This window comes from Eschrichtius robustus, chromosome 11 (assembly GCF_028021215.1).
Source record: "Eschrichtius robustus isolate mEscRob2 chromosome 11, mEscRob2.pri, whole genome shotgun sequence".
In the NCBI taxonomy this organism is placed as follows: Eukaryota; Metazoa; Chordata; class Mammalia; order Artiodactyla; family Eschrichtiidae; genus Eschrichtius; species Eschrichtius robustus.
The window spans coordinates 107780957-107794548 of NC_090834.1; the positions used below are offsets into that span (position 1 = coordinate 107780957).

The window sequence follows — 13592 nt, forward strand, 5'->3', positions numbered from 1 at the left end:
CCCACCAGGGATTGAACCCGCATTCCCTGCATTGGAAGGCAGATTCTTAACCACCAGACCACCAGGGAAGTCCCATATATACATTCTTTCTTGTATTCTTTTCCATTATGGTTTATCCCAGGGAGATACCCTTTTATAACCATCAGGTGAGTAAAAATTCATAAGGTGAATACTGATGTTTGGTGAGGGTGTGGACCGACAGAACCCCTTATCACTTTTGCAGGCATATAAACTGGTACAGCTTCTTTTTCAAGCAATCTAAAAAGAGATATACATTTGTTTCAAGATCCCACACTCTCAATCCTTGGTAAATAAGCCCCAGAAATTCTCGTGCAGATGTACAAAGAGGCATATACAAGGGCATTGACTGCAGTGTCCTGTGTGGAAACTGGAGTTGGGGGCAACGTTGGCATCCAACCTCAGGGGAATGCACAGTAAAGCGTAATGGAAGCAAACTACAGAACGTTAGGCAACAGTCAGAAACAACAGTCAGACAGCTTCTCAAAACGTGGCGTTCAGAGAGAAGAGTAAGGAACAAAAATGAGGTCAACAGCATAATACATTTATATCAACTAAAACAACCAATGCATGAACATGATATTAAATATTTCACAGATCCATTAAGTGAGATGGGAATGAAGAGCAAAGATAAAGGAGAAAAAATGCTAAACCAAAACAAGAGATTGACCTTGTATCCATTGGTGATTCTCATACACTGTGAAATAAGGAACATAATCAACTCAGCGCCCTGTGCCCGAGGACCAGAAGAGAAATGTGCAAAGCATGCGAACAGGGAATTCACAGAGGAAGCACAAATGGCCCATAAAGATAGGAAAATATACGAATCTCACAAATAATGAAGGGAATGCAAGTTATAGCAACGAGTTCATCTTTTTTCATCTATGAGATTGACAAAGAGTTTTTTTTAATACGGAATGCTTCACAAATTTCCATGCCATCCTTGTACAGGGTCCATGCTGGTCTTCTCTGTGTCGTTCCAATTTTAGTATATGTGCTGCTGACGTGAGCACAAGAACGATTTCTTTCAATTATACTATGTTTTGCTGGTGAGGGTGTAAACACTGTGGATTGAAATCTATATTGATTGAGCATTTGGGGACAGTGATTAAGCATTATCAGAATTAAATTGCTGACAGCCAGCAAGTTTGCTTAAAGGAACTTATCTTGCAGAAATACCTCATGTGCAAAGGCGCATTTCCAGGGATGTCACTGCTGCAATGTCTGTCCCAGGGAAGCTAGCAGAAGCTGTGTGTGTGGTTGACAGGAGGAGATGAGTTTAGTACATCATGTCAGACATATGGTGACAACCAGTGTGAAGGCTGAGGTGGCTCTGCATGTACTGACATGGAAAGATAAGCATAATATACTATTAAGCAAAAAAAGTATGATGTCACTTTTGTTGAGAAATTACACACACACACACATGCAAAATCACAAGACATTAAAAAGGTCCACGGTTTCAGGTCTGTTTTGGCATCGAAGGCCAAGCATAAGTCAATAGTTCAAGGGCTCCCATGTTCCGAAGCAGGTGCTTGTGGTGGGACCTGCAGGTAGATGGGGCAGATGGATCACACAGGACCTAGGAGGCCATGGTAAGGACTTCGGCTTTTACTCCTCAAGAGATGGGATCCCGGGAGTTCCTTGGCAGTCCAGTGGTTGGGAGTCGGCGTTTCCACTGCAGGGGGCCTGGGTTCCATCCCTGGTTGAACTAAGATCCCACAAGACGTGCGATGCAGCCAAAAAGAGATGGGGGGAGGAATCCATTGGAGGGTTTTAAACAAAGACAGGACAGGCTCCGGTCTTAACAGGATCACTCTGGCTGCTGAGTAGAGAACAGACTTGGGGCAAGAGCAGAAGCTGGGCGCAGGGGCTACTGCAGTGATCCGGATGGGAAGGGGTGGGGGCTTGGGGGAGCGTGCTAATGGTGGTGGAGGGGAGAAGTGGCTGGATTCTGCGTGTATTCTGAAGGCGGCAGCAGCAGGGTTTGCTAGTGCTTGGGGTGTGGGGTGTGAAGGAAAGAGAGGAGTCCACAATGACGCCAGAATTTTGGCGTGAGCAGCAGGAAGGATGGATGTAGCCTTGACTGAGATGGGGCAGATGGAAAGTCTGAATTTCAACATGTCAAATTAATTAATATGCTCATTCATCATCCAAGTGAAGTTGTCGAACGGGCCATTGGATGTGAGTCTGGACTTTGCGGGAGAGGTCAGTGCTGAGATGCGTAAACTTGGGCAGAGCTGGAAGGTGATAGATGGCTTTTAAGGCTATCAGACTGGAGGAGCTCACTTGAGGAGTGAGTGTGGCTGGAAAGGTCTGTAGACCCCTCGTGAAAATATTGACCTGAGGAACCCAGACCCGTCCTCTGCCAAGGAAGGGAGTAGCCCAGAGTTTGTCCAAAAAATCAATTCGGTGGGGGTCTGGAGGGGACTTGCTCTCTGAAAATGGAGCAGCCCACACACTTGCCCTCCACCTGGGGTCCCACGGGTGACATTCAGCAGAGGAGGTGGATGGGCGGGGCCGACAGCCCACCAGAAAGAGCAGAGTTGACCTATTTTGAATGGAAAAGATTTCACCTGGAGCGTTATTTAAGTTGTTCAGTGAAATGTGCTCATTGCAGAGGTGCTACTGGGATGGAGTCTGCAAGCAGACAGGGGTCCACAGCAACAAAGCTCTGAGCAAAACATGCCCGTAGGGCATCTGCTGGGATTTACTTCCAGGAGCATTCTCACTGGGGCCGCACCGTTGGCTGATTAATAACAACTCTTACCTGGCAGTTGTGACGAGCTGTGGAGATGTTCCATGATGCATGTGTGTATATATTAACTGATTTAATCCTTGCCACAGCCCTAGAAGGTAGACACTATTATAACCAGCCCCACGTTGCCCATGAGGAAACAGAGAAGGTACGTGACACGTGGAGGGGCTGGGATCTCAACCCCGGTGCTTCCTCTGTTTGTTTCGTTGTTTTGTTTTTTGGCCATGCCCCGCGGCTTGCGGGATCTTAGTTCCCCCACCAGGGATCAAACCCGTGCCCCTGCAGTGGAAGCGCGGAGTCCTAACCACTAGACCGCAGGGAAGTCCCTTTCCTCTGTACTCCTGACCACTGTGCCCCGCTGCCTACCAATAGTCATCAGTCATTTTTAGCAGTTTTAACCAACATTTATCGAGTGTGTTGCCTTTGTGATTTCATTGAATCCTTGCAACAAACCTATGGGATTCCAGTCTGGCAGGGGGAGAAGCGACTTGCCCAAGGTCACAGAGCCGGTGAGAGGCTAAGCCACGCTACTCCATCTCCAGGGCCTCAGCTCGGCACCATGTCCCTACACTGCTGGTCATAGTGGTCAGCTCCGGGCATCTCATGGGGATTTACCATGTCAAGGCTTTTTGGCGAAGCTTAGAAGTTTGGAATAAGAGTTGCAAGTTCTCCCTCCAGAGCCTCCTCTGTGCCCTGGTTTGCCTGCTGCCTTGTTCCTGGATGTGGTGTTCAACTTCCTGGCCTTTCCTGTCCTGTCAGGACCTGGGAGGATAAGTGGTTTGAACAAGGTCTTGTTGTGAGGGTTCAGTTTGCCCCTTACATGGCCTCAGCAGGGGCTGAGGGGCAGCAAGGAGGCAGGCGGAGGGAGAGGGACACGGCAGGCGCCATCTGCCATCTTCATAGGGTGTGAGGACCCTTTGAGATGGAGAGTCCTGAGACCCCTTTGATAGATAGATGGTGAAACACAGGCTGAGCAAGGGCAGGGGAATTGTACTAGGTCAACAGGGAGTCCTGCAGAGTCAGGAGCAGAGGCAGGCCTTGGCCCTGGATCTCTGGACTCCCAGGCCTGGACTCTTTCTCAGCATCCTGCCCAACTCTCCCCTCCGGAAGGAAGTAGGCCTTATATATACCCTTCCTGGCCTGCTTTTGCCAGAGCCCTTGAGACTGGCTGAGGACTGGTTGCCATAGAGATGGTGAGACAGGCAGTTCCAAGGTTGGCAGATGCGGGGCGGGGGAGGGGGATGGGACAAGACACCAATATGCTAAACGCCCACCGACCGTTGGTCAGGACCGCATCGGGGAGACCAGGGCAAGACACACCACAGCAGGCTCCAGGGACGGCCACACGTCTACTCAAGCTTCTCTCAAGCATCCCCCAAGCTGAGCAGGTGAGGGGGGCCCCTTGGGGGGATAGCCAACTGCCCAGAGGCAGGTTGGCTCTCTGGGGTGGGGAGGCCAGGGCTGAGGGAGGCCCTTGAGAAGCCACGAGACTGGAGCTGAGGCCCAGGTGAGAGTCAGGGAGGCCCCAGGTGGGCAGGGACTATAGGGAGGCCTGAAGGATGTGGGGTGAAGACAAGGATGCTGCCCAGGGATGACTCCCAGGCTTCTGATGGAGGAATTTCAGCAACACTGTGGGAGGATCAGGATTTCGGGAAAGACAATGAGTTTTTCCCACTTTGGCGTAGTAAGTCCAGGGCCCTATGGGGCATTCAGAAGAGCTATCCAGAGCCCAGAGGCAGTACAGTGCAATGGTGACAAATCTGGGCTCTGGGGACAGACTCAACACATTCAGGTCCTGGCTCCACTTACCGGCTGTGTGAGCTTAGTCAAGTGATTTCACCTCTCTGAGCCCCAGTGTTCTCATCTGCATGACAGGGGTGATAGCGAATATCTACCTCATAGGAACCTTGGGAAGGTTAAACGAGTTAATACTTGAAAGTCCTGAGCACCCAGTAGGTGCTCAGTAAATAGCAGTTGTTGCTATTTTAATATTAATAATTCAGGTCATGATCAGTCAGTTTCAGTGGTAATAAGGGCCCAGAGGGGCCAGCCTGGACAGAAAAGGAGGGTCCTGGGACTTCCCTGGCGGTCCAGTGGTTAAGACTCCGAGCTTCCACTGCATGGGGTGTGGGTTCGATCCCTGGTCAGGGAACTAAGATCCCACATGCCGCGTGGCACAGCCATAAAACAAACAAACAAACAAAAGAACAGGAGGGTCCCCTGGGAGAGCTGCTCAGAGCTGGGCCTCCTCTCCTGCCTTTGCCCAGGGGAGTCTTGGGAGCAGTGATGGTGTAATTCAGGGCCAGCAGCAGAGGTCTCAGAGCGCAGGGCAGACGGCAAAGAAGGACCGGAGGCTCAGGGGCCGGAACAAGAAAGGGCAAGGCTCTGCTGAGGCTGAGGAGTAAGCAGCTGCGGAGGGGCCGGGGCGGGTGTTGCTGGGTGCCAGGCCCCACTGGGGGCCGGCGCACTGACCCTGACCCCTGCCCCCTGCCCTCTCCCTCCTCAGTCTGGTCCCCTCTCCTCCTCGGAAACCCTCCTTCCCCTTCCAGTGGGCCTGGGAGAGCTTCACCACAGATGGCCGGGCTCCGCTTCAGCCAGGCTCCACCTCGGCCCCTGGCCACCAAGCCCTGCCCTTGCCCCTGGCGGTCCATCGGCACAAGTCCAGGCACAAGTCCACGGCCAACATCCCGGAGGCCCATGGCTTCTGCCGGAAGACAGAGGCGCCAGATCTGGAGAGGAGACAGCAGCTCAGGGCCTGTAGCTGCATCCCCATCCCTCCCGGCAAAGCAGGGGGCCAAGAGCCGGAGCTGCCTGGGAAGAGCTCAGAATCGGGGTCAGAGTCCGAGGAGGCCGAGCCGGAAGGCCTGGGCGCTGAGGAGGCCGAGAGGGGTCTGAGCCCTGGGGAACTGCCCCAGCTCCCCAGAAGGGGGTCGATCTTGGAGGAGGAGCCATTTGCAGAGGCCACAGAGGAGGCCGAGGAGGGGGAGCACAGGGTCCCCCAGAGAAGGAGGGCTGGTTCTCGAAGAAAGGGGTGGAATTCTGGTGAGGAGGCCTGGGACGAGAGTGAACTGCGGAGCCAGGGGAGCGGCTCTAGCTCCAACAGCCTCCGAGGACCACAGAGGAGGAGGCCAAGGGCCAGGGAGCTGGAGGCGCCGTGGGACCTGGAGAAGCTGCAGAGGCAGCTGCAGCAGGAGTTGGACTGCGGTGAGCGTGGGGCTCAAGGCCCGGGTTCCCCCACGAGGCCGCGCAGTGCGGAGAGGGGCTGGAGCCGGCGACCTGGCTGGGCTGGGCTGGGCTGCGCTCCAGGTGCGGGGAGGGGTTGCCCAAGGGGCCAGGAGAGACGGCAGTGCCTGATTTGTCCCTCTGTGGACAGGTTCCGAAAAGCTGCCCTGGAAGCCATCGCGGGCTGCTGTTCAGGCCTCCCACTGGAGCAGGAAGGCCCATGCCTTGGGAGCTGATGAGACTTTCCTCTTTGCAAACTTCCCTAACCGCACCTTCCACAAACGACAGGAGGCCACCAGGTGAGGCGGAGAAGAAGGAGGGTGGGAGCGAAGTACAGGGACTAGAGAAGGAGTTAGTTCTTCAGGAGACGGTCATTCATCCTCTCATTTGTTCCTTCATTTATCCATTCACCAGCCTTTCTGATCATCCAATCATCTGTCCATCCATCCACCATCCATCATCCATCCATCCATCCATCCACCATCCATGCATACATCTGTCTGCTTGACCAACTGTTTATTGACACAAGCCAGTTTTCATTCACTTCCCATCTTCTATCCATTCATTAATTTATTAGCTAAGTGATTAACGCAACATATATCAGGTATCTGCTCATGGGTCCTCAGGATATAAAGGTAAAAAGACTTGGTTTCAGCCCTAAGAAGCTCAAGGTCGGCTGGAAAAGGAGACAGATGGGCAAAATAGCGACAATGGCAGAAGAGTTAGATCATTACTATACTTAGGGCTTGAACAAGAGACAGTGGGAGCAGAGGGGAAGACAGATGGGGGCTGTTGACAGTGTCTAGGTGAGGGTTGATGAGGGCTTGGACCAGATGGCCATGTGAGTAAAGAGAGGGGGATTTATTTAAAAGATATTTGGAGGCTGGCTCAGTGGGCCTCGATGACAAGTTAGAAATGGTAGGTGAGAATCCATTCAGCATCCTGATAGCACCCTTCAAGTCTTATCCTGTTATCCTTCCTTGAGATCTTTCCATGCTTCCCAGTGCCCTTAGGACAAAGCCCAGATTCTTCGGTAAGGTGTTGGGCTGTCTATCCATCCCTTTGTACAGATTGAGGGCTCCTCCATGGAAGATGCCAGCTCTTTTTTTTTTAATTTTATTTTATTTATTTATTATTTTTTTGGCTGCATTGGGTCTTAGTTGCGGCATGCGGGATCTTTTGTTGTGGCGCGCGGGCTGCTCTCTAGTTGTGGTGTGCGGGTTTTCTCTCTCTAGTTGTGGTATGCTGGCTCCAGAGCACGTGGGCTCTGTAGTTTGTGGCACTCAGGCTTTCTAGTTGAGGCGCCTGGGCTCAGTAGTTGTGGTGCGCGGGCTTAGTTGCTCCGCAGCACGTGGGATCTTAGTTCCCCAACCAGGGATCTAACCCGCTTCCCCTGCATTGGGAGGCAGATTCTTTATCACTGGACCACCAGGGAAGTCCTGGTGTCAGATCTTTTTGATCACAGCCCCCGTCTGGCACCCTAAAAGGACCTGGCACATAGTTGGTGCTCAATAAACATGTGCTGAGTGTGTGTCTGCATCTACCCCTCTGTTTGTCTATCTGTCCATCTTTCTATCTGACCATGATTCAGTTGTGCATGAACTCATCAATACTGAGTTTCTGTCTGTGTTAGGCACTGTGCTAGGTGCTGGGGATACATTGGTGGTGAAGAGGACAGACAAAGAATCCTGCTCTCATGAGGTTTACATTCTACTTGGGAAGGAGGATAATTAATAAAGAAATGAAGAAAATGTATAGCTAGAGATAGAAAGTCCCTGGGAGGTAGATGGGGTGCTGAGGTCTCATTTTCTCTGACCTTTGAGCAAAGACCTGATTGACCAGAGGAACTGACCATCAGATCTGGGGGAAGAACGTTCCAGGTGGATCTAGGTGCTGTCTATTCAACCATCCACACCATCCATCCATCCTTTCATCCACCCACTGATCCCATCAGCATTTGTTTCTTTTTCCCATCCATTCATCCGTCTGTCTCTCAAACCCGTAGGCATTACCCTAGCTCCTACCAGATATAGGGGTCAGAGAGAAAAAAAGATCTGGGCCCTCCCCTCAAGGAGAGCTGCTCTGCAAGCAGAAGTTGGCAATACAGGTGAGGTCATGGGTGTGTGTGCTGAGCTCCACAAGGCTAAGGACTGTCAGAGTTGGGGCACACCCCTGGCTGGAGTAGGCAGGAGGCTTCCAGGAAGAGTAGGGAAAGGCCTTGAGCTAGGCCCGAGGGCTGAGCCCCCCAGAGTCAGCCTGCATCCTGTCCAACTTCCACAACAAACCCCATTCCCCAGGCCCCTGGTTCTCTGGGCTGCAGCAGTCCCTCCCTCCAGGCCCCCATACGCCCCTACCTGCCCCTGGCCCTCCATGAGGCTCCTGGTTCCCTGCAGACTTCTCCCGCCCCTCTTTCTTTCCTCTCCGTGCCCAAGAAACCGGCTGCGGGCCTGGGAGCGGCTGCAGCAGGAGGGGCGGCAGCAGGCCGAGCTGCGGCGGGCCCGGGAGCAGCGGGTACAGCGGCAGGTGGCTCACTGCCTGGCAGCCTACGTGCCCAGAGGGAGCCGGGGGCCGGGGGCTGCCCAGCGCAAGCTGGAGGAGCTAAGGTAGGGAGCCCGGGGCTGCGGGGGGCCTGGAGGGGAGAGCGCAGGGAGGCGGTGCTGGGTGTCAGACCAAAGGACCAAGGAGAACCTGCCCTCACCTTCCCACGGGCTGAGCTTCCAGGGCCATCCTCCCCGCCAGGTGGGCAGGTTGGGCCACTTTACAGATGAAGACACGACACTGAGGCCTGGGAGGAGAAGGGCATGGGCCAAGGTCACCTTGTTAATAATAATAATTCCTGGGCTTCCCTGGTGGCGCAGTGGTTGAGAATCCGCCTGCCAATGCAGGGGACACGGGTTTGAGCCCTGGTCTGGGAAGATCCCACATGCCGCGGAGCAACTGGGCCCGTGAGCCACAACTACTGAGCCTGCGCGTCTGGAGCCTGTGCTCCGCAACAAGAGAGGCCGCGATAGTGAGAGGCCCGCGCACCGCGATGAAGAGTGGCCCCCGCTCACCACAACTAGAGAAAGCCCTCGCACAGAAACGAAGACCCAACACAGCCATAAATAAATAAAATTTAAATAATAATAATAATAATAATAATTCCTGCAGCTGTCGAAGGCTGAAGTTTAAAATGTTCTACTTGCATTAGCACACTTTCAAATCTTGTTTTCTGATTTCAAATGCCAGGCCTGCTTAGTATAAAAATTCAAATATTACAGAAAGGGTTCGTGGAGAATGTGAACAGTGCCTGTGATCCGGCTCCTGGAAACAGCCATTGTTCGTGGTCAGGGGAAGAGTCGTCTGTTTCATTTTCTTCCTATATTTTGATCATAAAAAAGCAAATTCATATTTAAAAGCAAATCTTTTTTAGACTCATAAGAGGCGAGTGAAGTAGGTATTATCACCACTCCCATAATTTTACAGATGAGGAAAGTCAGGCTTCAAGAGCTTAAATAATTTGTCAAAGGTCACAACAGAGTGGCAAAGCTGGGATTCCAACCCAGGCAGCCATTCATCTACCCTGCTATGCCGCCTCGGAGGGCTCAAATGCCCAATCTTCAGATAAAGTGCACCAGGATCTTCCCCCCAAAGCCCGAGCTAGGGAAACAGATAACTCAAATAAATGTGATCACCTATGCCATTGACACTGAGGACCTACGGGGTGCAGCTGGCACCAAGGCAGCCCTTTCATCCAGGGAGAAGCACTAGGTCAAGGTGAGTTGGGTGCTGCTGAGAGACCACAGGGTTCCTGCCCAGCAATGGGGCCACTGAGGACTCAGGGGGCCTCTGATCACCTACTCTTTGAGGCTCAGCCTTATCACCCCCAACTTTACAGATGAGGAAACCAAGACTCGAGAGGTCGCGTGTATTTTAAAGGAATCCTTGGCCAATGATCGGGGAGATGCCTTCTCCCTGCCGGACCTCAAGTTCATTGTTTTTTCACAAGGCAGGAAGCGGAAGGCTCAGACTCCAGTGGCAGATGTCAGTGAGAGAGTGTTCCAAACGCACTCCTTTCATTTTTGACTTGGGAGAGGATATTTCCCACGGGGTGCCTCAGCCCTTCCAGCCCGTGAACTTTGCTCTGAGCTTCACGGGAGACTCTGCCCTTCCCAGGAGGGCGGGCACAAAAGATATCGCCCTGTGGCAGGGAAGCTCCGTACCTTACTTTTATTCTGAGACAGGGCTGACATCCACTGCCATCACTTCCTTTCTCGCTTAGAGCTCCAAGACATGGGCTTCCTCTCAATTCTAACAGAAATAGCATCAAGAACCAAGCAGGAAAAATGTACACAACCTCACGGGCAAGACAGAGACTGAACGCAGCTCATGCTTCCCCCACTCCCCACTCCTTGTAACTGCTGTAAAATCCCCTCTTGAACAGTGAAGACTTCTCTTTGCCGTGACTTCTGTTCCTGGCCATGGTTTTCAAGTCCATCTTTTTCTCGAATGGAGGAAGTTTCCTTCCCTGGCGCATAGCCAACGGGCCTGGCCCAGCAAGCCAGTGTTTTCCACAGGGCTCAGAACACTTGCCGGAAGTCCCAGCATGAGTTTTGGAGTCTTGTGTGCCTCTCCCCTCCCGTCCTGTCTGTGGGTGCTGCCACCACACCCTTCGGCCTCTCTCGTGTGCTCCGCAGAAGGATGCCCGGTCCCGTGTGCGGTGTAGCCAGAGGTCCCCTCACTGCCAGGATGCACGGCTTGCAGAGCAGACAGATTTCCGCCAAGCGCACAGACTGGGTTTTTGTAAATGGGATTGTGCTTCTCCAGTGGAACCTAGATCTTTCTGGGATGTGTTCTTTCATTTGCAATATATTTCTTTAGTTCCTCTGTCCCATTTTCTAAACTATTGGCTTATAAGAACCACAGAGAATGCTGGCAAGCTTGTCCCATTCGGGCTATAGCACAGAGAAGAAAACTGAACCCAGAGCCCAGACTGGGATTTTGCCCGAAGCCACAGCCAACAGTCACAGCGTCTCCTCACAGGCACAGTGTGAGAGGGTGCAGGGGTGGATGTAGAGAGGGGAGGGCTGTGCATGCAGATGTCCAGTTGCTCAGAAGACAGTGCTGGCCCCTCTCCCTTGGGGATGGCTGGGAGGAGGGCCGAGCCTGGCACCGCCTGCAGACCTGGGTTCAGCGCTCAGTCCCTCACTTCCCAGCTGTGCAACCTTGGACAAGTCCCTTGACCTTCCTGAGCCTCAGGCGTGTCATGGGTAAAATGGGACAGATGATTCCCGCCCCACTGACCTCAGGAGGAATCCAGGGCAAGGACGGAAATCAAATGGTTTTGTAAAGCTAAGGGCAGGAGGACAGAAACAGAAAGTTCTTAATGAGGACAAGTGGGCTCAGGAGTGGGGGACGGCTCGTGTCCACGGTTAGCTGCCCGGAGGCCCGTCTCCCCGCAGGCGCCAGGAGCGACAGCGCTTTGCTGAGTACCAGGCAGAGTTGCAAGGTATCCAGCATCGGGTGCAGGCCCGGCCCTACCTGTTCCAGCAGGCCATGCAGGTGAGGCTAGCACCTGGGCAAGCATGTGGCTCCCCGAGAACAGAGCTTCTCACTGGCCGAGTGGGTAGGGAGATGAGGTGGGAGTGGGCCCCCTTAGGTGGGACCCCTGGGCTGCTGCCCATCTGGAAGCCCTGGGACCCCCTCGGTAAGCAGAGCCTGTGTCCTCATCAGCCCAGGTGAGAGAGGAACCCCGCTTCTCTCTCCTCAGGCCAATGCCCGGCTCACTGTGACCCGGCGCTTCTCCCAGGTGCTGTCGGCACTGGGACTGGATGAGGAGCAGCTGCTGGCTGAGGCAGGAAAGGGGGATACGGAGGGCACCCCCAGGAAACCCAGGTGAGGCCCAGCTGTGGGGAGAAACGGCATGGTCACCAGCACTCTGCCCTGCAGGGCCTCATCCAGCTGTCACCCTGCCCTGGGGAAAGGCCGAGGGGACTCCTTGGGCAGCCACATGGACCCACCGTGAATTCAGTCCTGCCCCGTCCACCCCCTGGCCTGGAGGACTCTGTCTAGCTTTCGCAGTCAGCAGGGCCTTCCTCAGGCACTGTCCTCCATGTCACCCAAGGAAGGCAGGGCCAGGGTTATTTTCCCCACTTCCGATGAGGAAACTAAGGACCCCAGGGGTAGGGTCTTGCCCAAGGACACAGGAATGAATAAGCAGCAGAGCCTGTCTGGGAACGTGCAGCCACCTGAGCGGCCACACATCAAGCCCCCACTGTGGGCTTGTGCCACGCTGGTCACTCCACGTACCCTTATGCTTTAGAACAACTTGGTGCAGAGCAGGGGTTATGAGGCTTGAGGAGGGGAAGTCACTTGCTCAGGGTCACACAGCATAGGAGTCAGATTTGAATCCACAACATCAGTGATGATGGCCTTTCCCCTTCTACAGCCCAGGTCTCCTTGGTTATGGGGGTGGGGAGCTGCACAGCCCAATGGCCTCTATCTGTGTCTTCATCTTTAAGGCGCCACAGGTCAGTGGGAGTGAGAATGGAGCACTCTTCTCAGAGTCCCCCAAAGACAGAACCCACTGGCAGCCAGCCTGACAAGCACTCCGCCCCAAGCCCAGACCGAGAGTCCAGTCCCTGAGATAAAAATTAAATGCTTTGTGGAAAATACAGTGTGGAATTTCTGGTGGTAGTGGAAAGAGGCTGCAGGTTGGGAGTAGGTGGTGGCAGGTGGGTATGCAGCGCTCTTGGCTTGTCCCCAGGACAAGGAACTCTGGCTGTTCTGGATGCCCCCTCCCAGCACACACGGCTCTGCCTCTGCCCTGAGGACTGAGTGGGGCATCTCCAAGAGCGAGAGCTGCAACTCCTAAAAATGCTGGGTGCTGGAATTCAAGAGTGAATAGGACAGAATGGCTTCCGCCTTTGGGAACCCCCAGTCCTGTGGGGGAAGGGGGAGGACCTTTAAAGGGGCGCACGATCACACCGTAACAGACGGGCCGCCAGAACGGGCAACTGTGAGGCGGAGGTGTCAGGAGGGATTGTGTGGTCTGAGCTTATACACTTAAGTAACTTCAGGTTAGAGCCCCTCTCCTCAAGGGGAAAAAGAAAAAAAGCTCAAACACACGGACGTGCCAAATTTTACATTCAATTTCAGGGGACTCAGACACGCAGAAGCTCATCTTGCCCTCGGTAGCAGTCACAGGGCGCAAGTTAAAAAACCCAATCCAAGGAACGGGGGAAGGCAGAGTGTGCAGACAATACTAGTTGTAGGGGTTGGGAGGAGGCTGGACTGTGGAGCTGGGGGGTCTCAGGAGGAGAACACGCTCGTCGTTCAACACCTGATGGAGCCACGACCCCAGGGAGTTCACTAGGAGGACGCCTACTGGAGCGGTGGGCGCTGCCGACGGAAAGTCCGTGAGGCAGTGATTGTCCCGTGACTGAGGGTGTGCAAGCGGAGGGAAGCGGGGGAGGGGCTTTTCTGCGTCGCCGATGCTGGCTTAGACGGCCCCTAGATCATTAAAGTTCTGTGATGCCGTCTTCCCCAGGACGGGTCGCACAGCACCTTGAGGCGCGCACGCGCATTTGAGCGACCTGCTCAAAGACTGCCCCAC

At 53.8% G+C, this 13592-nt stretch overlaps 1 protein-coding gene and 1 non-coding gene across 4 annotated transcripts; one reads left to right on the plus strand and one right to left on the minus strand.

Annotated features, from left to right (window-relative positions):
• Positions 1-924: 924 nt before the first annotated feature.
• Positions 925-1031, minus strand: LOC137772772 (U6 spliceosomal RNA). The gene has a single exon (XR_011075574.1). It is a non-coding gene; the product is annotated as a U6 spliceosomal RNA (small nuclear RNA).
• A 2986-nt stretch (positions 1032-4017) lies between these two features.
• On the plus strand, positions 4018-12622 carry TSGA10IP (testis specific 10 interacting protein). 3 transcript variants are annotated; one of them, XM_068555900.1, is made up of 9 exons: positions 4018-4164; positions 5044-5177; positions 5283-5980; positions 6150-6297; positions 8431-8601; positions 11440-11539; positions 11669-11684; positions 11725-11872; positions 12499-12622. In XM_068555900.1, exons 1-9 carry the CDS (start codon positions 4018-4020, stop codon positions 12620-12622), a joined length of 1686 nt encoding a protein of 561 aa, XP_068412001.1. The 3 variants fall into 3 exon arrangements, with proteins under 3 accessions (XP_068412001.1, XP_068411999.1, XP_068412002.1); XM_068555898.1 differs by lacking the exon at positions 11669-11684 and having other exon boundaries at positions 11748-11872; XM_068555901.1 differs by lacking the exons at positions 5044-5177; positions 5283-5980 and having other exon boundaries at positions 6194-6297.
• The last annotated feature ends 970 nt before the right edge of the window (positions 12623-13592 follow it).